We start from the raw sequence: 24,580 nt of genomic DNA, 5'->3' as shown, positions 1-24,580 counted from the left end.
ATTGGTGATCTGAATGGGTCCTCCTTACGGAGTGATCTGAATCAGACCACCAGTGTTTTAGTAAATAGTGATGTATATGAGATGCTCCCAGAGGCTATACCGCAAAATGTGCAGGCAAGAGAGGGTTTATAATATACTCCGTGGCAGAGCCCTCTATCTTGGGGTGTAGTAAATGCGAATTGACCTTTTGAGTTCATAGAGGGGTTATTAAAAAGAGGGGTCAGGTGATGACAGCTCTTACACCTAAGGGTGTAACATTGGGTGCAGATAGGGACTTCTGCAACTTTTTTGGAAGGTATACAAAATAAGGCTGAGTAGGAGACTATTGCCGTCGACGTGCCATTGGTTCTTGTGTTGAAAGGCATAACAATACATTGGTGTAATGGTGTGGTGCACGATCAGTGATAAAACCGTTGGCACACTTGTGATACAGTATTATGAAAACGTAATATATGTGTCAGTCACCCGATGGTGCTCGTTGAGAAGTATTAGCACACTGTTTCCCTTTAAATGCATGGTGTCCTTGCAGTGGTATGAACGCAGATTGCTATTTGTGTCATTCCATGGTCTGGCATATTTCTTTGTGACCCGAGCTGGGTTGCTGCAGGTTGCAGTCTGCATTTTTTCCTAAATAGTTCCAATATGTACAATTAAAAAGGCTTAGTGTTTTAATTGCTTCATTCCTGTTACAGCAATGCAATAGGTCTCGCATTTGCAACAGTTTGAGCTCTTGGCATTGTAAATGACAATGCCTTTTATTTATGTCTTGGTTTTTAAAACAAATAAAAGGCATTATCATTTACAATGCCAATAACAAACTCACGCAAATGTGAGACCCATTGCATTGCAAATGCTTGCTGAAAACTAGACGCCAAGGGGAATCTAGGATGGGGTGACTTGTGTGCCTCTTACCAGGTTCGGTTACCAAGAATCCTTTATAAACGCACAAAATTCCCCCCCATTCCTCAAAGTCTACCGAGAATCATGGTACCTCACTTGTGTGGATAGGCCGCCTGCCCGTGACAGGAAACAGCCCAAAACGCAACGTGGACACCACATTTTACAGTGAAAACTGACACTATTTTCCAAAGTGCCTAGCTGTAGATTTTGAACTCCAGCTCTAGGGAAACCTAGCAACCTATACGTTTTTGAAAACTAGACACCCAGGGGAATCCAATATGGGGTGACTTGCCTGGTTTTCACCAGGTTCTGTTACCCAGAATCCCTTGCGAACCTCAAAATCTGAAGGAAAAAAAAAATAAATTTTCCTCACATTTCTGTGGTGGAATGTTCTGTAATCTGCGTGGATCCACAAAATTCCACCCACCCCGCATTCCCCCAGGTCTCCCGATAAAAATGATACCTCACTTGTGTGGGTGGGGAAAGGGCCCGTGACTGGGAAGAGCCCAAAACATAGGGAATAAGGGTATAGCACTGAGGATTCCAAGCGCTACTTTTTTGTAAAACTAAGTTTTTAGCCAATTCTGCATTGGACACCCACACAAGTGAGGTACCATTTCACTCACGACACTAAGAAGAACGCTGTGGGGTAGGACATTTGTGTCGCCACGGTGATCCCATTCAAAAATGTGTAAAAAAAAAGTATTTCAGCTAAATTTGAGGTTTGCAGGGGATTCTGGTTAGGGCAACGTTGGGGGATCCACGCAAGCCATACCTCATTGGACTGGTAGGTTTCCCTAGATCGTGGCGAGCCAAGATGAAAAACTCATGGGAACCACCCTTGCAAAACCAAGTTGTTTTGTGATGGGTAATTTTGAAGTTGCATCAATAGGTTTTGGGCCCTTGCCTGTCGAGGGTACTTGACCCACCCACACAAGTGAGGTACCATTTTTCTTGGAAGACTTTGGAGGAATGCGAGGTGGGTGTCACTCGTGTCCCGGCACACCCGCGGGTGAGCAGGAAGGAAGTGGCCAACCACGGATCCACCGGGCCTCCGGACCCTGCCCTGGCAGGAGGGGCTGTTTGCACTGAACTTCACCTGTGCAGGTGTGTAAACAGGAGCCTGAGGTGGGAGGGTAAAGTGAGGGGTAGGGAAAGTACAAGGATGCAGTGGGAGAGAGCAAGCAGGAGAGAGAGGCATCTAGGTGGAAAGAGAGAACCAGAGGCAGACAGCAAGAGAAGAATGAAACAGTGACAGTGACCGGGAAAGACAGCACGCACGAGAATTATCGAGGCAGGAGAGAGAAACCTAACCTACGATTTAAAAAGTGAAACTACACCTGCAGGAATGCATCTTGACAGTGGCTAAAAGCCCGTTTGGGCTGAAGGCAGATGACATGGGCCCCTTTAGCAGTTTGTTTACCACCCCTTCTTTCTTCACTGCTCTCCTCCTCCATTCTTCTTTCTCACTGCCCTCCCACCATACTGGTCTCTCTTCCTCCCTTCTCGTACTCTTTCACTCACTTTCTCTCCCCGTCCCTTGTGCACCTATAATGGTTACTGTCTGGACACACAATGCTAGGTTTACTCCAGGCCGCACCCAGGGGAGGGTTCTGGTGCACACAAAGGCGGCCTGTCGAAGGGTTGCTTCACTGATGCTCCACAGGGGACCCATCTGAGCGCACACACCCCGAGTACACACCGACTGGGTGTACAGTGACCTCTCCTATGGGCGGCTTGTTTGTCCCTCACAGTGGACTCATCCGAGCACACACCGACTGGGTGTACAGTGACCTCTTATGGGTGGCTTATTTGTCCCTCACAGTGGACTCATCCGAGCACACACCCCGGGCACAAACTGAGCACACACCCCGAGCACACATCGACTGGTTGTACAACGGCCTTTCATAAATGTTGCTTCTCTGCTTCTGTAGGAACCACAGAGCACACACTAAGTGATGTATAGGTCACATCCTATAGCTCCTGGGCCCTCCCTGTAACCACGCTCTGTACAGACCTCTTTGGAGACAGTAGGTGCCTGCCTTCACCACACATCTTTTTCACAACGGTCTCCTACACCCAGGAGTAGGGGCTGTTGCACGCATGGTGTGATGTGGTTTGAGCAGTCTCTGCCAAGAACACACACTCCAGCGTCCTTCCCACAAAGGCCACACTATAATCACACACTTCATCTAGTGCCTAGACTGTAGGCACTAGCATACTAATGCCCAAGTGTCCTGGCCTTCCCTCCTTCTCACCTCACTCACGAGAGTGCACAGTGAAAAGAGCAGCAAACACTACCCACTTACGTCACCAGCCAGACACGCACTATACCATCCACAGCCCCACCCCCACGGAAGAGCGTGCAGTCAGGTCACCAGTGCACTCTAGCACCTCGCCAGGGATGTAAAACACTACATAACTACAGTACGACGTGCCTCAATGCGCTACGGTAACCTCACTGGCTAGCTTACACAGTTTACATGCGTCAGTATCAAACTTACTTAATAAACGAGGTGTTGATTTTGGAACAGAAATACCACCTCTTTTCAGGTTATCGGTTGTAGAGAGTTATAATGCCCACATCAGGCAGATCTAATCTTTATTACACAAATATGAATAAAAATACATTCAAATCAAAAATATTCATTTGTTTAGACTTGGGGAGGATGAAAGGTAGATTTAGCCCTGCCCGGACTCAACCAGCAAGAGGGGCACAATCGCTTTAGCAGGAGCGTTGACCTCTTGAAGTTCCAAGAGGTCTCGCGCTAGCAACAGCCACCAAACCCTCCCTTTGAACCCAGCTCTTGACTGGTTTCTTAAATCTTCCTGGCCTTCCAGAGATTGGCCCTCCGTGGCGCGTGCCACATGCTCTGACATGGCACAACGCTGCCTGGTACTTTGAGTCTCCTCTGATATGGCATAACTCCACCTGGTATTCTAAAGCACCTCGGAGATTGCACAGCGCCGCCTGGTATTCTGAAGCACCTCGGAGACGGCAGCCTGGGATTCTGAGGCGCTGCCTGGTATTCTAAAGCGCCTCGGAGGTGACCGCGCCGCCTGGGATTCTGAGGCGCTGTTTGGTATTCTAAAGCGCTTGGGAGGGGACACAGCACCGTCTGGGATTCTAGAGGCAAGTATTTTTCCAGTAAGCCTGGCGGGACCCCTGTCTGACGGCCCCGGGGCGGGCGGGTGCGGCTGTGTTTAAGGCCCATTGAGTACTATCTAGTGCACCATCACCGTGCCTTTTTCTGGAGGGCTGCAACATGTCCGCTCAGCTACAACTTGGAGTAATGTCATTCTGACGCTCAGGGAATCCTCCCAAAAGCTTTTTCAGAAGCATGCCTTCGTCAGTAGTACACAGCAAAACCAGGTCCGAAGCACGTGTGAATGAGGAGTGTGTCCTACACAGGAGCAGCCCCTCAGCTCCGTGTATTGACGCGCTGGTTCCTTGTCAGTTCCGTGTTAACTCCATGTGAGACTTAATAATCCAGCCCCGAAAACCACAACACGCGAGAGGGAAGTAGAAGCAAAAAGAGAAGTGATAGGTGGGTAGGGAGAAGGTGGTATAAGAGAAAACGGTGGTGGAGGGACAAAAGGAAGGAGGAGTAATGTGTGAGAGAGGTGAGACATCGAAAGAGGAAGTGACGTGAAGGGTGACAATAATGGGAGAGGTGTAAAAAGACAGCAGTGGAGACAAAAACCGAGCGCAACATGGATACATAGAGAGGGGTAAGAAGGAAGAGCTAGAGAGAAAAAAAAAAGGGACGCAGAGAGGGAGACAAAAGAAACAAGTCTGTAAGCGCTCACCAAGCAGCCGTAATTGTGACGTGGACTTTTCTCTTTCTGCTGTCTTACTCGGACGACCTCGCCTGTTTTCCTTCTGAAGTAAAAAGTTTGTTAATGGGGCCATGTGTTTGGCCCCATAAAGATAAGAAACCTTTTACTTCAGAAGGAAAGCAGGCGAGGCCGTCCGAGTGGGCCGGCCGAAAAGTGGAAAATTCTACGTCACGCAGTGCTCTCTCCCAATGGCTGGCCACCGTTTAGCATAAACGGTGATGCTGGCCAATGGGAAAGAGGGGCGGGGCTTGAAGCCCTTTACAGAATTCCCTCTAAATCATTAAATCTCGCCAGCGAGACTGCACGTGTGCGCAGCCCACGTAGGCGAGATCTAAAAAGGGTCCTTTTTCACAGTGAAAATGTGTTGTGTCCACGTTGTGTTTTGGGCCATTTCCTATCGTGGGCACTAGGTCTGACCACGCAAGTAAGATGCCATTTTTCTTAGAAGACATTGGGGAACTGAGTGGGTGGAATTTTGTGGATCCACGTAGATTCCAATACTTTCCACCACAGAAATGCGAGGAAAATGTGGGGGGTTTTCTTACAAATGTTTAGGTTTGCAACGGATTCTGGGTAATAGAACCTGGTGAGAGCCAGTCAAGTCACCCCAGCCTGGATTCTCCTGGGTGTCTAGTTTTAAAAAAAGAATAGGCTTGATAGGTTTCCCTAGGTGCCGGCACAGCCAGGGTTCAAAATCTACAGCTAGGCACTTTGCAAAAAAAGGGTCTGTTGTCACTGTGAATATGTCGTGTGTCCACGTTGCGTTTTGAGACATTTCCTGTTGTGGGCACTAGGCCTACCCACACAAGTGAGGTACCATTGTTATCGGGAGACTTGGAGTAACAGCATTGTAGAGCAAACTATTACCTATTGACTTAAGATGCATTTCTGCCTTCCAAATGAAAGAATGTGTAAAAAAGAAGTCACTTTGAAAAATATCCTATAATTTTCATGCTAGTATGGGTACTCACAATTTCGAATGTACAAATATCTGTTTGTAAACTCCCTATTTTGTTCCAATTTCAGAAATACACAGGTGTCTTTCATACCAATTTTCCCCATGTATATATTCTACATAAATTGCTATATACCCAGTACATAATAAAAAAACTATTGCAAGACATTTCTCAGATATTGGATATGGGTTTGTCGGGTTCTTGGTGAACCTACAAGTCCTATAGATCCCCACAAACAGAATGGTCCAGTGGATGTAACGGTATATGGCTTTCAAACATCTGTCATAAGTAGGTGAAAACATTGCCACAAATAGCTTTTTTTTTTTAACTCATTTTCAAATTTTTCCTATTTTCAACTGTTCGTTTCTATAAAGAAACCTTGAAGGATCTACACAAATGACCCCTTGCTGAATTCAGATTTCGGTCTACTTTTCTAAAATGTATTGCTTTCCAGGACCCATTATTGCTTCCATACCCATTTCTACCAGTAACTGGAAGGAGGTTGAAAGCACCAAAAATAGCAAAAATAGGCTATGTCCCAGAAAAATGCCAAAACTATCAGAAAATATTTTTCTGACAAAATTCAGCTTATCCCTGAAAGCTGGGAAGATGGCGATTCAGCACCACAACCCCTTTGTTGATACCATTTGCAGGGGAAAAAAACAGGACTCTAATCTGTAGCCCTTTTTTCAACAAAAAAGAAAAAAAAAGAAATTTAGCTGAATTTTGGCTAATTCCTAGATCCCCTCCAGGGGAATCCACAAACCCTGGGTACCCTTTAGAATCCCCATGATGTTAGAAGTAAAGGATGCAAATTTGGCGTGGATACCTTATGTGGTCAAAAAGCTACAGGGGCCTAAGCGGGAACTACTCCAAATAGCCCAAAAAAAGGCTTAGCACCGGGGGGGGTGGGGGGGGGGGGGGGGGGGGGCGGGGGGCAGGGGGCTAGTAGTAAAGGGGTTAAGAGTTCAACGGATTTCTGTGTGGCAATTGTGAGGTGGAAATAACACTCATGTCCTGGAGGGGTCTACCCAAAGTGGACTCTGACTCTGGAGGGCTAGGGGAAATTGCTGGGAGCGGTGGGCCACTCTAACTCGGGCCATAGGCAACGGTTGCAGTGGTGGTTCCAGGAGTTGGGTTTCTTGGTCAGCACGCTCAGAGTCTGTCTGTGGGGTTTCTTGTGAACAGAGGGGCTGTTCACAGTAGATCTGGTCTTTGCTAAAGCCAATCAGTCCTCCCAGTGGTTGATGAGGTTGCGGGCTGCAGGACAAGGCGACTTTTGGGGGCAGGATCTCTGGAAACTGCAGACGGTCCGGCAGTCAGTTCTTCTCTGCAGTCTCATCTGCTGGCGCAGTCTTTCGTCCTTCATAGGTAGCAGTAATTGTCTTTTTTCAGGGCTGCCCTCTAAATACTGTATTATTTAGGAGGTGTTTTAGTGGTATCAAGGTCTGTAGCCAATGGGCTACTGACCTTAGGGTGACTACACCCTTGGTGTGCTCAGCCCACGTGGGGGGTGTAGGCACGATCCCTAAACCTGATTGGAGAGTGCCAGCGATCTGCAAGAATTAGACCAGACATATGCAGAGTGACGGAAGTGGGGGCTGGGACAGAGAATGTCTGAAATGGTGAAGTTGAGGGCTAAGGCACAGCTTAGTTTCTGGGCTCAGAATTATATGGAAAAACAAGACATTAGGTCCGTGGATAAGGCTAACAAGATGATTAAACTAATGCACAGTTCAAGCTAGCTTTCTAAACTTTTGTTCCTTTCAGGGGGGGTTGGAAATAAGGTGCATAGATGGATTAAGTCACTGGATGGGAGTATAGTTTCCTAGTGGAGCCATTAGGACTTCTTGCCAGTGGTATAATTGGTCTTTACCTTTAGGGGTCTTGCATGCCACAGAATTTGGGAGGGGAGGGAGGGGGGTCATCACAGGTTTGGGAGGTTTGTGGGCGAAAAAAACTAATTGAAATGCTAAAAAAAGAAATAATAATTGCCGGGTGGGTACAATAAAGTCGGAAGAGGGGTGAGGTTTTCAAACTTATGGGACTGGGACAGAAGTCAGTAAAGTGCAAATAATGACATGGAATGTCAATGGCCTGCTCTCCAAAAATCGGCAGAAACTGATATGCCAGTATTTGAAAGATACACCTGCATATATTATAATACTCCAAGAAACCCATTTAACATTGACAATGTAGAACGACATTCAGTAAACAAGGTTGGGTTCAACAAGTGGTCAGTACAGACCAATCAATGTATGTAAGAGGTGTAGTACTTCTATGTAAGAAACTGTCTCTACATATATTGCACCAAAGTGAGGTACAGTGTCTATAGAGCCCAAGAGTCTCCAGAGGTTTGGCAGAGGTTAAAGTTAGATAGAACCGTACTATCTAAAGTGGTAGCTTGGTCGAGCAGTAAGACAGTATCAGAGGACAGTGAAAAGCATTTGATGTACACCCTCAGTCAGCAAATAGTCTCACACTCAAGAACTGAACTCTAGGCCAACTGTTTGGTATAAAAATAAATATATGGTTTTATTGCTAGAAACAAGCAAGCCTGGTACAGGTAAGCATATATACTTTGCAGTAGTAATTGATTTGTTTGAACACAGTTCAGAATTGCAGTATAACTGGTACTGGTTTTGATTACAACACATTGCAGGTATAGTACAATCAAATGAATGGGCTTTTTAAGTAAAATGCAGTTAATTACTTTACAGATTACTTTTCAGCCCTGGGACATTTCCTGAAAACAGGTGAGTAAAAGCATTTTGGTTAAAGGTATGATTTTTAAGGATTATTGTATTTCAAAAGTTGATACTTAGAAACTTTTTCACATAGAATCACCAATGTTATCCTATGGGAGGAAATTCACTTAGCAGGTAAGTTAGGTTATAGTTACTTTTTCTTACTCAGTGCTGGATCCTGGATTCAGCACTGGGATATTTCCTGAAAACAGCTGAGAAAATGCATTTTAGTTAATCGGCTGATTTTTAAGGAATATTTGCAGTTTTCAAAAGTCGACACTTCGAAACTTTGAGAGAAAAAGTGTCACTGTTCTCATATGAAGAAAAATGAGTTATCGGTTTCAAGATAAGCAATCTGTCTTTGGAGTTAGGGTTCTGGGATTAGACTCCGGGGTCTCCCAGGGTCAGTGATGCTCTGTTGTTGCACCTTCAGCGGCACTCGGGCGGCCGGGCTGCAGAGTGTTGAGGCCCAATGCTATCCTATGGGGGATAGGGGGACTCCGGTTGGTGGCTGCTGGCAAGCAGGCCACAGGGTTGTGGGAGATTCTCCGGGACAAAGAAACACTGCAGGCTGTGGGACGAAGATCTTCCAGGAGGGACCAACACTTCGAGGAGTAAGTTGGGATGTAGAGGGAGGGGGGGGGGGGGGGGGGGGTTCTCCTGGATTGAGGCTGCAGGCATCGTCTGGAGGCTTGAGGCAGGTCAGGGGTCGCCGGATCTCGAGTCAGGGTCACCGGGGGGACCTCCTCGTGGTGTTTGCTCACTCAAACACGGGCTGGGCTCGGCAGGTGCAGAGTGGGCTGGATTCGCGGTTTCTGGCTGGCACCAGAAGCTGCAGTTCAAACACGTTTGGTGTTCACAGGAGAAACAGCTTGGAGAGTGAATGCAGGCAGGAACTCTGGGGTTTTTCAGGTTGCTGGCCGCTGGACACACCGGGATTTTGCAGGAGCAGGTTCGAGGGTAGACAGGCCTGTAGGGCTGGGGCCAAGTCAGTGGGTGTTGTCCTCTTGTTAGCTCTGCACAGCTTCTCGTCCTTTTCTTATGGTTGCTGGATCTGAAGAAGGAAGGTACAGGGTGCCCCTAAATACTAAATTTAGGGGCGTTACAAGTAGGTAAAGGGCAGGGACCAATGGGTCCCTTCCCTGGGGTGGGTACACCCCCTATCCTGCCACTCTCCAATGGGAGGGTGACAGGAGCCTGTCCCTGGTTGGCTGGGTCCCCCCCATCCTCAAGATGGCGGTAACTCGAGGTTGTGCTTCGCCTCGCCTCCCCCACCTTAGGGGTGGGGTTGGCAGAGGTGGGCACACCTCTATTCCTCACTTTGTTTTTCCCACCGGGTCTCCTGCCCAAAGTGAGGGGTAGAACCAGTGGGGACCAGTTGCTGAGTACAGCAAGTGGTCTGGAGAAACTCACAAAGGAGGCATGCCTTTGAAGCTTCTCCTTCGTGAACCCTGCCCATCCTGGGGGAGGAGGCTTGGCACCTCATCCCAAGATGTGCATTGTCTCAGGCCCTCCGAGAGCAGCAAGCGCTCGACCAAGGGGTCCAGAAACATATCTGGTGGTGGCAGCCTGTGCAGCCACTCAGTCAGGTCACTGGGAGTTGGCAGAGTTTCAGGTGGCATTTCTAAGATGCCCTCTGTCGGGCATTTTACATTAAATCCCACACTGGCATCAGTCTGGGTTTAATGTGCTGAGAAGTTTGATACCAAACTTCCCAGTCTTCAGTGCAGCCATTATGGTGCTGTGGAGTTCGCAATGAACCTCCCAGCACCATATACTTTTAATGGCAGCACTGCACTTACAGGGCCCAGGAATGGACCTGGGCACTGTAGGGGTACAGGGCTCATGCACCTGTACCCTCACCACTGGCATAGGGCACCCAACTAGAGGGGTGACTGATGTATGCCAGGGCAGTGGTTTGTGGGCATTGCACACAGGGATGTGTGCCATGTCGTCTCCGTTTTGTTCTGCAACCAGACACTCAGCCTGCAAAGACTGTGTGTCAGGGTACAGGGCCTCCAAGGGTGGCACAAAAGGTGCTGCAGTTAGGGGCCTTCTCTGGTCACAGTGCCCTGGGTACCTATGGTACCATTTACCAGGGGCTGACATGTGGCCAGAGATGCCAATTGGGTTTTAGGCTTTAATGCAGTGTTAGGTAAGGAACACAGGCCCTGGGTACCTGATTGGCAGGAGCCTAGAGAACACTCAAAGTATATCAGCAAAAAGTGGGGCATACCATGCAAGAAAGAGGGCACTTTCTCACATTTTAGTTAAGAGAAATGCTGTAGTGAAGCTGGTAGATCATAAGGCAGATGAACAAGTTACTTACCTTTGGTAACGCTTTTTCTGGTGGATACAGTATCTGCCTGTGGATTCCTCACCTTGTGAATATCCCCAGCGCCAGCAACATTCGGAAACTTTTGTAGCAGTCCACGCCGATGAGTTCGAAGACGTCACAGAGACACGCCCCGCTCGTGACTCCGCTGACGTCACCGGCTCCATAAGAAGACGTCACCGGCTCCATAAGACCTAGTCGGCGTGATGACGTCAGTTCCGCCCTTTTTTCCGTGCCTTCGAGGCACACGGACAGACTGACAGCAATATATACAGTATACACAGTACATAATATACAATGCAACGCACACAGTGTGAAGAGTAAATAGGAAGGCAGAAGAAATACACAATGTCTTAGACAGTAACAAATACATTTTGAAACATCACAGAATTGGAGGTATACAAAGGTGGACAACGGGGAGGCAGGTGGGTCAGTGAGGAATCCACAGGCAGATACTGTATCCACCAGAAAACGCGTTACCAAAGGTAAGTAACTTGTTGTTCTTATGGATACATCTGCCAGTGGATTCCTCACCTTGAGAAAAGATTCCCACAGCAGTCCCACTCCCGGAGGAGGGTGTCCACCCTTCTATACCAAAAAGTCCTGAAGGACGGAACGAGCAAAATGTCCGTCACCTCGGAATCCAAGCAATAATGCTTTGCGAAAGTGTGAAGGGAGGCCCAAGTTGCCGCCCTACAAGTGTCACCTCTAGACAAAGCAGAAGTGGAAGACTTCGCTCTAGTATAATGAGCCCTTAAACCCTCTGGAGGTTCCTTACCAGCCAAAGAGTAGCATATCTAGATGCACAAGACAATCCATCTGGAAAGGGTGCGCTTGTGCACCGCTCTGCCTTTCCTGCTGCCAACAAAGCCCACGAAGAGCTGGTCGTCAACTCGAAAGTCCTTAGCCCTGTCAAGGTAGAAGCTCACCGCCCTCTTAGGGTCCAAGCGGTGAAGCTGCTCCTCCTCCTTGGAAGAGCGAGGGGGAGGATAGAAGGTAGGGAGGGTAATGGACTGCCCCAGATGGAAGGGAGTTACCACCTTAGGCAGAAAAGCAGCCCTGGTCCTGAGTACCATTCATTCAGCATGAATGGTCAAGAACGGGGGTTTTGAACTTAGAGCTTGAAGCTCACTTACCCTCCTTGCCGAGGTGATCGCAATGAGAAAAACAGTTTTAAAAAGACAACAATCTCAAGGGACACTTGTGTAAGGGCTCGAAGGGAGAACACATTAGATAAGTTAAGACAAGATTTAAGTCCCATTGAGGCACAATAAAAGGAGTAGGAGGAAACTTGTTTGTAAGGCCTTTCAGAAACCGTAAAACAATAGGAGATTTAAACAAGGACGGCTGATTCGGCAAGCAAAGGAATGCAGACAAGGCCGAAAGATATCCCTTTACAGTGGCTATGGCAAAACCATGCTGAGCAAGAGAAAGGGTAAACTGAAGTATGTCAGATAAACAAGCCCTCAAAGGATCAATTGACTTCTCCCCGCACCAGAGCACAAATTTAGACCACCTATAGGAATAGATAGATTTGGTGGAATGACGTCTGGCAGATAAAATTACATCTACCACATCTGGCGGGAGAGAAAAAGAATTCAGGTTGCCCCGTTCAATCTCCAGGCATGAAGGTGTAAGCTCTGGAGGTCGGGGTGTAGAACCTGCCCCTCCGACTGCGAGCGGAGGTATGCCCTCAGAGGGAGACTGAGCGGAGGGCACGAGGAGAGGTGGAGAAGATCTGTATACCACACCCTTCTTGGCCAATCCAGGGCGATCACTTTGACTTGGGCCCGGTCTTGGCGAATTTTCCTCAGAACCCGAGGAATCAAGGGTATGGGAGGAAACGCGTAAAGGAGTGTTGAGCCCCAACTCAACTGAAACGCGTCCCCCAACGCTCCCTGCATCGGATACTGGAGACTGCAGAATGACGGGCAGTGAGCGTTCGTGAGTGGCAAACAGATCCACCCGAGGAGATCCCCACATCCGAAAGACGTGACTAACCACCTCCGGATGAAGCCTCCACTCGTGGTCGACGGAGAACTGCCGACTGAGACTGTCTGCACGTACGTTCAGAACCCCAGCCAGATGATTTGCCATCAGACAAATCCGATGATCCTGAACCCAGGACCCGAGATGCAGAGCCTTTCTGCAGAAACAAAGAGACCCCCACTCCTCCCTGCTTGTTGACATACCACATCGCAGTAGTGTTGAACGCCAGGACTTGAACCGAATGACCGGGAAGGGAGGAAGGCCTTGAGCGCCAAACATATCGCCCGCAATTCCAGAAGGTTGATGTGAAGCAACCTTTCCTATGGAGACCAAAGACCCTTGATCTCCAGATCCCCCAGATGCGCACCCCACCCTAAAGTGGATGCATCCGTAATCACTGTGGCAACGGACTGAGGTAAATGGAAGGGCTTTCCTGGAGACAGATTGCCCTCCACCACGATAGATCCGCCGCAGCTTCTCTGGAAATCCTCAGACTCCGAGATCTCCTTTGTGTTGATACCACTGCCTGCGGAGGCACCACTGGAGCACCCTCATGTGCCATCGTGCATGGTTGACCAACAGAATGCAGGAAGCAAACAGACCGAGCAGACGAAGGACCTTCAGGACTGGAACAACCGCTCCATCGTAAAACAAAGGAATGTATGTCAAGAATCATTTGTGGAGGTGGGAATGCCCGACACACAGGGTCCAGTACCGCCCCTATGAACAGGTTGCGCTGAGAGGGCACCAGGTGAGATTTGGGCACGTTCATCGAAAAACCCAATTTGTCCAACAGCTGAGTGGTAACCTGCAGCTGATGAAGCACCTTCTCTGGCGACTCTGCTTTGATCAGCCAGTCGTCCAGATAGGGGAAAACTGAAATCCCCGACCTGATATGGGCTGCCACCACTGCCATCACCTTGGTGGAGACTCGAGGTGCAGTAGTAAGACCAAACGGAAGGACCGCAAACTGATAATGTTGCGACCCTACCGTAAACCGGAGATACTTCCTGTGCAACTTCAGGATGGGGATGTGGAAATACGCATCCTCCTAGCCGATCGACACCATCCAGTCCTCCTGATTCAGTGCTTGAAGAACCTGCGTAGGGTGAGCATCTTGAACTTCTCTTGCTTCAGATAAAGAATCAATATTGGACGCAATCTGGTGTCCTTTTTCGGAATCAGAGGAAGAGGAAGAGGAAGAGGAAGAGGAAGAGGAAGAGGAAGAGGCTGAGTTTGCAGGCCCAAAGATTTAGCTGTGGCCTTACTCTTTAAATCTTTCCAGCGCAGCATCTGCTTTCTTGCCAAAAAGACCAGAGCCAATCAAAAGGCAAGTCCAAGAGCGTTGACTGGACATCAGGTGAAAATTCCGATGACTTAAGCCACGCACTCCTCCTAGTGGCAACAGAAGATCCCATGACTCTTGCTACAGAGTCAGCTGTGTCCAATCCACTCGATCACCCGACGCGCCGCCGCCTGGGCATCCAAAAGGATCTCATTATAACCAACCCTATCCTCCTCTGATAGTTTTGGGGCTAGCTGTTTAGCTGAGTCCATGCGAGCATGTATATAACATCCCAAGAGACAAGTGGCATTCGTTGATTTAAGAGCCATGCTGGCCGAATAAAAGACCTTCTTGGCCGACTGATCCAGTTTTTTTGCTTCCCTGTCACTCGGGACCTGGGGAAACAAACCCGATTATTTTCTTTAACATGCAGCCTGAACAACCAGACTCTCAGGAGATGGGTGAGATGTTAAAAATTCTGGGTCCCCCGGAGCTGCCCTATAGCTCCTGGCAATGACTTTGGAAACTGCCGGAGCAGAAAAGGGCTTACGCCACACCTCCATCACTAGCTCTATGATGGCGTCGTTAAAAGGGAGCAGAGGCTCAGAAACAGCAGAAGGAGAGTGTAGAACTTCCGTTAAGATGTTCGGTTTCAACGCAGAAGGCAACTGATCTAAAAGTTCAGCTGCTTTTCTTATGACAGCATGGTATGGAGCCACATCTTTAAGAGGCATCAGAAGGAGGAGTAATCTCCCATTCAGGTGACAAGTCCAGGCCACTAGCCTCCTTCAACTCCTTAAAAACATCGTCCGATTCCATGAGTTCCCCTTCTTCTACCTCCTCCATCAAGTATCTTTGCTCATCCAGCACCCTCTGAGCCTCCCTCCTAGACCCAATTCTCACAACCAGCGTCGACAACGCCGCGATCGAATCAGACGGAGCCGGCATCGAACGTGGATCCAAAGGGGCAGCCGGCGTCGAACGAGTTGGAGTCTGCGCCGGTGAAGAAGGGAGCGGCGTCGATGTCCTCAGCACCGGTAGATGCCAAGAAGGCGTCGCCGGAAAAAATGGCATGAAGAAAGCCCGAGGATAGGCTTGAGGAACTCCCAAACTGAAGGCCATAGGACCCGAAGGTGCACCAGAGGGGTACATGGCTCTGGAGAATACTCCATACATCGCATTAAGATAATGCATGGAATCCTGACCTGGTCCTGGGAACGCAGGATATTGCTCAGGCATCACCGGACTCGGACCAACCGGTGCAATCAGTGGAGCCGAAGGATCACCCGGGGCTGGAGGCTCCTCACGCGGAACCGGGGACGAAGCCGGAGATGGAGCCGGCGTCTGAGATGGAGCCGGGCCATGTTCCGGTGAAGCCACAGGTGACGACAGGCCAACAGGTGAATTCGGAACGCGCGAGGGAGATGGAAAGTCCTTACGGCGTCAGGAGGGCAATGTCGATCTCAGAGCCGCATCCTTATCAGAGTGACGTCGAGATGAATGCCTCCTCTTCTTCTTGTGCTTCCTTGATTTGGAAGCATGCCCCGAAGTCTACTTCGACGCCGATCTCGACTTTCTCTGGTCTCTTTTCTTTCTTCATCCTCGCGATGAAAAGCTTTGCTTCCTTCTCCTTAAGAGCCTTGGAACTCATCTTGTGGCAGCAAGAACAGCCCTCGACATCATGGTCCGATGACAGGCACCACACGCAGTCGTCATGCAGGGCAGTTATGGACGTGTTTCCCACATTCACGACAGGGTTTAAATCCAGACTTTGTCGACATCTCTGCAGAAGAAGACAAAGAGAAACCAGCAGAAAACAAAGTAACCAGTATAGCTACAGAGAGAGATTCCCGAAATCCGTTGGAAAAAGGGAACTGACGTCATCACGCCGACGAGGTCTTCTTATGGAGCCGGTGACGTCAGCGGAGTCACAAGCGGAGCCGTGTCTGTGACGTAGTCTTCAACCTCATCGGCGTGGACTGCTACAAAAGTTTCCGAATGTTGCTGGCGCAGGGGATATTCACAAGTTGAGGAATCCACTGGCAGATGTATCCATCAGAATTCGGAGGCAGGAAGATAACTGGAAAATTGCTATAGTGGCAGGGCACCTACACCTGTGCTGCCTATTATGGTCTGAATTAGGACGACAGCCATTGCGTACCACTACAATTTGTTGGATTTCCTAGCGCCTTTCCTGATTGGTGGGGATTTTAATATCATTTGATTTAGATCCAGGAGATGTACCATAAGTAAGCCTAACGTTAGAAAGTTCTTAAGGAATGTAATGCAGGATTTTGGCCTGTGAAATATATAGAGTATAAGAGCAAGAAAAGAGACTACACATTCTATAGTAAAAAAATATCCGACCTACTCCAGAACAGATTTTCTTCTGGTTGATGTTAATTTGTTGTATAGAAAAACAGAAGTTGAGCACGTCAGCACATTGCTCGTAACATTTAGCAGCCAGAAAATTTAATAGGAGACAGAGCAAGCATATCCAGGAAATTTGATAAAATACCCAACTAATGCCTCAGAGAGCCACTTTATACCCTCTTAAAGACTAGAAAAATAAAGGACAATGCTCAACGTTTTAAGAGTAGCGTTTAAAGGGGCGTGGCCTAGCTCATGGCAGAGTGAGATCTGCGGAGTGCGAGCTCCTGCCTGAATCCTCAATCCTGCAGCATCCAGCGCAACTTTTGATCCAAAGAGAGCCCAAGAAGCCCATATCAATAATTCCTGGTTCCCGGTGCTGCGTTGCAGGTGTGCAGTTGCGGGGGCGGCTCTCACGCCTTGCTCTCATCCTGTGCGGGGAAAGAACAGACACTACCTGCCAGCGCCTGATACTGTATGGGGTTTGCAGAGGTCCCCTACAGGCGGCATCCCCCGTCCCAAGTGTGCGGTGAATACCTGTGGAGGAGGTGGCAGTGGGGCCAGAGTCCCCACCTCAAGAAGCCGGGTGGCACGGGGAGGCTGCGTCGCTCCCCTCACAACCCACCCAACGAGTGTCGATCTGACGACCTAGGTGAGGCCCTGGGCGAGACCTAGAGTAGTCATCGATCCTGCGTAGCTACTGCTTGAGTGGGGAAGGAGGGTTAAAAACCCATTCACACTAGAACGGTTAGTCCTTTATAAATGGAGTGGTTGGTATGGACTGGCACATCCCAAGGAGCGACGACCTGAAACTACCAAGTAGGAGGCTGGCCCAGCTTTGACACCGCGGAACCCAACGGAGGGACCAACCGGATTGAGGACGACTGGTGTTCTTAGCATGTGAAAAGCGCTTTGGAGACCCTATTCCGGACACCAGTAACGGAGCCCCCCCCCCTGCTCTAGGAGAGAGAGACAAAAGTACCCTACCGCTGACACAGTGGTTAGGTCCACGAAATCCAGGAGCATCGAGGAACGCCCCCCCCCCCCCCCCCCCCCCCGGGTGGGTCGCGCGAGAAAACAGTAGCAGGAATCCTACCACGTGGTCGAGGTGGAACAGGATCATGGCCAAAGAAAAGGACCTGAAGCCACTGACAGGTTCGACAGGCGGTGGCAAAGCGGCGCCCCGGAAAAACCTCTCACACCAACGGATTACCCGCAGAATTTTATAGGTGACACATGGATAGTCTATGCCCCCATTTTTTCAGGCTCTTCATAGATGCCCAAAAGGAGGGGACTCTGCCCCCGGACCTGTGGATGGCCACTATTGTGGTCATATACAAGGAGGGCAAGTGTCGTGACCAATGTGGGTCCTATAGACCCATCTCTTTACTGAACTCAGAAGTTAAGCTCTTGGCCACCATTTTAGCGACTCGCCTCCTGAGTGTGATAGAGGGTCTGATGCACGAAGATCAGTCTGGATTTCTGCCAGGCAGATCTACCCGCCTGAACCTTAGACGCGCACACAACTGGCTTATGGAGGTGCCAAACTGGACAAGTCCGCAGGTGTTTTTATCATTGGATGCAGAAAAAGCATTAGACGCTGTTAACTGGCAGTTCCTCGATACCACCCTGGCAAAATTTGGGCTAGGGCAGAAATTCTGAAGCTGGGTGGCACGCCTATATAAACAACCGATGGCCACAGTACGTGTCAATGGTCGGTGCTCAGCATCCTTCCTATCAAGAGAGGGATGAGACAGGGCTGCTCCCTGCCACCTCTCTTCTTTGCGCTTACTTTAGAGTCGCTGGCCTGTGCCATTACATATACCCCTCGATTCGGGGCTTCCACTTCACACCCATGGAAACATAGGAGGAGAAAATCTCTCTATGCTGATGATATTCTGATGTACATCACACACCGAACATAACGGCCCTTTTTGACTGGATTACGGACTATCTGGGTATTTTCATCACACCCCACGCAGAGGTGTGTAGATGGGAGAATTTGGGGGCAATCCTGAGCAACTTTAGGGCCGACGTAGAGATGGAAGTATCTTTCTCCCACCCTGCTTGGTCGAGCGGCTCTCTTTAAAGTGATCACTTTGCCTCAACTCTTACATGCCCTCCAGAACTCGTACCATCCCCTACCTAGGGCCATCTTCACAGAAATAGATAAAATTAGATCACTAATATGGCAGGACGGGCACCCCAGAATTGCACTTCGGACACTGCGGCGCAACCCCTACAATAGAGGGATCGCACTCCCCGACAGAGGCTTATTATTGGGCATCCCACATGATTCCATAAACGAATGGACACAAACAGAGACCACTCCACATACGGCCTCCAGAGAGAGGCAATGCAACTCCATACATAACTCCATACACACCTCCATACACACCTCCATTACCCTTATAGGGCTACCTGCGACTCAAGTGACCTTGTTGGCATGGAAGAGGACTAGTAAGACCTTGTGCTGGACTAAATGGATTACGCGGACCACACCACTCTATGAAGGGAATTGGGTTAGAGAAACACACTAACAGGGTTCAAGACCTGGGACCTTCTCGGGATCTCCACAATAGGGGACATCATCAAAAAAGGGGAGCTTAAAACATGGGCAAAAGTCAAGCATGAATACAACACGAGCGATTCCCAATTCCTTAAATATGCACAATTGCGACATGCATGGCGGGCGGAAAACATCACCAGTGAGCAACTTCCGGAATACGCACCCCAGGGGGGTAGGCTCCTGCAGGAGGAGCGGATCGATAAAGCGGTTTCCCTCACGTATAAAACCATTAACAATATCCCCAATGGGTTGCAAGGCCTCCGAGCAAGATAGGAGAAGGATGTGGGGTCCGTGGAAGATATTGATTTGGAGGCGGCATTAATGCACCCCAGGTAGGTGGACATAAAGGCAAGACTTCGACTCATTCAACTCAAAATACTGCACCGAACATATTCTGTTAGAGACAGGCTGCATAGGATGGGAAGGGCAGAGTCGCCACTTTGCCTGATGTACACTGCCACTAAAAGTGATTTTTACAATACGATCTGGGCGTGCCCCACACTTCTACCATACTGGTTGCAGGTGATTGGACTATTGGGAACGGTCCTAGGGGTAACGTTGCCAATGGAGCCTAAATTTGTGATACTGGGGATCCCAAGCTAGGTGGACATATCTAGAACGCAGTTGATTTTTGCCTCTTTGGGGTTGGTGGTGGCTAGGAGGGACATTGCCAGGAGATGGGGAGTGTCCGATAAACCGACCATACACGAGTGGATGAGAGGAATGGACATGTACATGACGGCCGAGCAGGTCACATATCGTAGCAGAGGGTGCCCAAACACATTTCACAAGCTCTGGGACCACTGGAGAAAACGCCTTGGGTTGGATGTGGGAGGCGACACACAACAGTCCACCAGTCACACCGCACAGGAGACCCAGACATAGGGACCCGAGCCCATAACACTTTAAAAGATCACTCCTTTAACCTATCAGAGACTATTCCCTAGTTCAGAACGCAACCATATAACCATGACGGAAGTTACCGCTGGCATACACTGATCAAGGGAAGGGGGAGGTGGCCTTTATGATATTGCTCATATTTGTAACAGTTTGAGATCTAATTTCATTAAGGTGCCATGTAAGCCCTCTTGTGCCAATTTTTCAGTTGAAAAACCCCCACCCCCCCAAAAAAAAGTAGCATTTTAGAGGTCCCAATAGCCCTTACCCCTGTTCCTCCATCATCTCCTCCAGCTCCAGGCATTTCAGTTCCACCTTGCGTTTCCGTTCGTGGTCCAGGATGTCCTGGTTGGGTTTCTTGACCAACAGGGACTCCAGTTTTCTCAGCTCTTCCTCAGACTTATAGTCTGTGCGATCCTTCTTGTGACGTACTAAGGACAGGTTACGCTGCACGTATCCGTTGGTTCCACTGCCCCGGGGGGTGGGAAGTCCGATCCCGTTGTACATGACTGGACGAATAGCCTTGTGTGATCAAATCTGCTAGCAAGAAAACAGAAGATAAGTTAAAACCTATGACTATAAGGAAGTCCATAAACTAATGTAAATTATTATATTCTTGTAAATCTCATGCTTTTACATAATCAACCAATTATCACCATTTTTTAATATCATAGCAAGGAGAACTTGGAACTATACAAGCAAACAAAACTTGACCTCAGGCCCTGTTTCACTTTCAGTGCTTTTTATCTATATTGTATATTTTTAACATTGTAATGTATAGATGTGCATGCATCACACATGCTTGCCAATCACAGTAGCCCTAGTGTGAAAATGCAAGGAAAGGAAAATTAAAAAACGGTGCACAAAAAAGCATACTGAAAAAGACGCTGCAGCAAATTGCAACAAGAATTAAAAAAAAACAAGTAGGTCTTAGCTATGTGAGATCTATTGGCTTTGTTGGAGAGGCGTGGTTTAGAATTGTGTGGAGTGGCACTGTGGCTGAGCATTGTGAGGTGTGGAGTGGCAATGAGTGGAGAGGCATGGCACAAAGCGCTTCAATGCCTTGTTCGTTGTAGTAAGCGCTGTATACATAAATTTACATTTGAGTGGGGAGGAGTGGACTGCAGTGGAGAGAAGTATCTGAGTCAAGCGAGTAGCCAATCATGATAGAGAATGATAGGTAACCACTTTCTTGTGAGAAGAGGTAAACAATTTAGACTTAAGCTATTCCAAGGTTAAAAAAAAATAAAAAAAAAATAAAACGGGGAGCTCGTTCGACTCAGATGTTGAGTTGGGATGGGAGGGATGGAGAAGAAACACTGAGTAGGGTTGGGTGGGAGGTTTAGGGGGAAGCAGAATTAGTACCTCAATAACAGAGTGAGCAGCAGACTGACACCAATTAAGATAAAATCAATCTGTGCCTGGTCCATGCTCCACAGACGGAAAAGAAAGTGACACCAAAGCACACACTGGCCATTAAGGAGGCAGCAAAGAAAAGAGATGAATATGCTACTTACCAGTAGGCATCTGTTCTTGGCATGTAGGGCTGCTGACATTCATATCTGTGCATAGATCGCCGCCTAGTGTTGGGTCCGGATGTTTGCACGTTGTTGTCCTGGAAGAGTCTTCGAAGTATCCTTGGATAGGTGACTCCTCCCATGGACTACAGTGCGCATGGGCATCCTCTCCATCCTCAGATTGTTTTTCGCCATTGTGGCAGTGATGGAGTAGATACAGAAAGTGATGACCATGCTTGCAATAATTCTGAGAGCTGCAGCTGCGACAGGCGCCGGGGAGGAGGGAGGGCGATATGAATGTCAGCAGCCCTACATGCCAAGAACAGATGCCTACTGGTAAGTAGCATATTCAGTTCGAGGCATGTGGGCTGCTGAATTCATATCTGTGCATAGAATACATAGCAGTGCCCTCTATTGGCGGCGGCTACCCGTGCCAGCTGCAGCGGTCTGAAAAAGTGTTTTGAGAACAGCCTGTCCTACAGCTGCCTGCTGTTTTGACTGCACATCTACGCAATAGTGTTTTGTAAATGTGTGTGTAGTGGACCATGTGGCTGCTCTGCATATATCATGCAGGGGAATATTTCCTAGGAAGGCCATGGAAGCCCCCAACTTGCGTGTTGAGTGGGCTCGTGGTGGAATAGTTAATGTGCGTTTTGCCTTTTGATAACAGATTTGAATACACTTAACTATCCATCTGGCTATCCCTGCTTTGGAGATGGCGTTACCTTTGTGGTGTGGGGCAAAGGCAACGAATAGTTGTTTTGTCTTCCTGAAGGGTTTAGTCCTGTCGATGTAGTACATGAGGGCCCTCCGTACATCTAGTGTATGTAATGCCCGCTCTGCAACAGTTTGTGGGTTTTGGAAGAAAACGGGCAGTTCAATAGTCTGGTTCATGTGGAACTGCGATATTACTTTGGGCATGAATTTGGGGTTGGTACGTAGTACGACCCTGTTGGCGTGAACCTGAATAAATGGCTCTTGAACGGTTAGTGCCTGGAGTTCACTAACTCTTCTTAGGGAAGTGATCGCTACCAGGAAGGCTACTTTCCAGGTAAGGAATTGAATCTCGCATGAGTGTAGAGGTTCAAAGGGTGGACCCATCAGGCGTGTGAGGACCAAGTTGAGGTTCCACATTGGAGCCGGTGGGTGACTAGGTGGAATGACTCGTTTGAGTCCTTCCAAGAATGCTTTGATGGCAGGCACTCTGAATAGAGAGAGGTGCTGCCTGGTTTGCAGATAGGCTGATATTGCGGTCAAATGGACACGTATAGAGGTGTACGCCAGATTGCATCGGTATAGGTGTAAGAGGTAACATATGATGTCGTGGATGGATGCGTCCAGCGGGTTAATGTCATTATTACCGCAATAAATGACGAACCTTTTCCATTTGGCTGCATAGCAAGCTCTTGTAGTGGGTCTCCTGGCCTCCTTGATGATGTCCATGCAGTCAGGTGGCAGATTGAGATAGCCAAACTCTAGGACTTCAGGAGCCAGATCGCCAGGTTCAGCTGTTGCGGATCTGGGTGCTGAACCTCTCCATGGTTCTGCGTCAAATGCGCGGGTTTGATCCGCAGCCTTTGATGCGGTACCACGGAAAGTTCGAGGAAGGTGGTGTACCACGGCTGGCGTGCCCACGTGGGAGCAACTAGGACGAGTGTCAGGGAGTGTTGTCGGAGTTTGCGAGCCACCAGCGGTATCAACGGTGCTGGGGGAAAAGCGTACGCAAATCTGCCGGACCAGTTCATCCATATCGCATTGCCCTGCGACTGCGGATGTGGGAATCTGGCGGCGAAGCTTTGGCATTTTGCGTTTTCGCTTGTCGCGAATAGGTCTATCTCTGGGTGACCCCACTGCTGGAAGTACGGTTGGAGTACTGATGGGTGTAACTCCCACTCGTGCATCTGGTGGCTGTGTCTGTTGAGCAGATCCGCCATCTGGTTGTCCTTGCCGGGGAGGTGTTCTGCCATGAGGAACATGTTCCTCTGAATGGCCCACTTCCACATGCTCTGAGCCAGATGAGACAACTGTGGAGAGTGTGTCCCTCCCTGTTTCTGTATGTAGTACATTGCGGTCATGTTGTCCGTCCGGATCAACACGACCTTGTTGCACAGATGTACTTTGAAAGCCTTCATGGCCAGGAAGATTGCCATCAGTTCCAGAAGGTTGATGTGCATCTTCTTCTGTTGTGTCGTCCATAGTCCCTGCACTGTGTAGTGTAGTACATGAGCTCCCCATCCCTGGAGAGACGCGTCCGCTGTCAGTACTATTTGTGGAACAGGCTCTTGGAACGGTCGCCCCTTGCAAAGGTTTTGTGGATTCCACCAATGCAGAGAGTTGTATGCCCGACCGCTCACCAACACTAGGTCTTTCAACTGTCCTTGAGCCTGATTCCACTGACGTGCTAGGCACTCCTGAAGTGGGCGCATATGTAATCTCGCGTGCGGGACTATGAAGATGCAGGAGGCCATCATGCCTATCAACTGCATAAACACTCGCGCTGGAAGGGAGTGATTGTGTTTGAACTTGGAGATCAGCAGTTGTATGCTGTTGATCCTCACTAAACTTGGCTGAGCTGAGGCCGCCAGAGTGTCTATAGTCGCGCCCAGGTACTGTTGTACGTGTGCGGGCTGGAGATGGGACTTTGGGTAATTTAGTGAGAATCCCAGACTGTGAAGAAGGTGAATGGTGCGGGACATATGGCTTGCACATTGCTGGGCCGACTTCGCTTGAACGAGCCAGTCGTCTAGGTAGGGGTAGACGTGTATATGCTGCCTCCGTAAGTGTGCTGCCACCGTAGCTAGGCACTTCGTGAAAACCCTGGGCGCTGTTGTCACGCCGAAGGGAAGGACTTTGAACTGATAGTGCTGCCCCTGAACAGTAAACCTGAGGTATTTTTTGTGTGAGGGGTGGATGGGTATGTGGAAGTACGCATCCTTGAGGTCCAGTGATGCTAGGAAGTCTCCCTGCTTGAGAAGCGGAAGGACTTGCTGTAGAGTGAGCATGTGAAAGTGCTCTGAAAGAATGTACTGGTTCAGGGGTCTCAGGTCTAATATAGGCCTGAGCGACCCGTCCTTTTTTGGAATTAAGAAGTAGAGGGAGTAAACCCCCGTGCCCTGCTCGTGGATGGGTACGAGCTCGATAGCGCCTTTTAGAAGCATACTTTCTACCTCTTGCT

At 49.0% G+C, this 24,580-nt stretch overlaps 1 protein-coding gene across 5 annotated transcripts in view; it reads right to left on the bottom strand.

Moving 5' to 3' along the window:
* The window catches only part of LOC146811408 (uncharacterized), an 880,866-nt gene that overhangs the window by 768,538 nt on the left and 87,748 nt on the right, over positions 1-24,580 (bottom strand). For 4 of the 5 annotated variants that reach the window (XM_085618519.1, XM_085618522.1, XM_085618521.1 and 1 more), the window contains exon 2: positions 20,157-20,425. In XM_085618519.1, coding sequence (XP_085474645.1) covers positions 20,157-20,395 — 239 coding nt within the window. In that variant the 5' untranslated portion in view covers positions 20,396-20,425. Of the gene's footprint in view, positions 1-20,156; positions 20,429-24,580 lie in introns of all 5 variants that reach the window. The other variant, XM_085618520.1, reaches the window with a different exon arrangement.

Source organism: Triturus cristatus, chromosome 7 (genome assembly GCF_964204655.1).
Source record: "Triturus cristatus chromosome 7, aTriCri1.1, whole genome shotgun sequence".
Taxonomy (NCBI): domain Eukaryota; kingdom Metazoa; phylum Chordata; class Amphibia; order Caudata; family Salamandridae; genus Triturus; species Triturus cristatus.
Note: the sequence above shows the minus strand (reverse complement) of the source record. Positions and strands in the feature narration are given on the sequence as shown.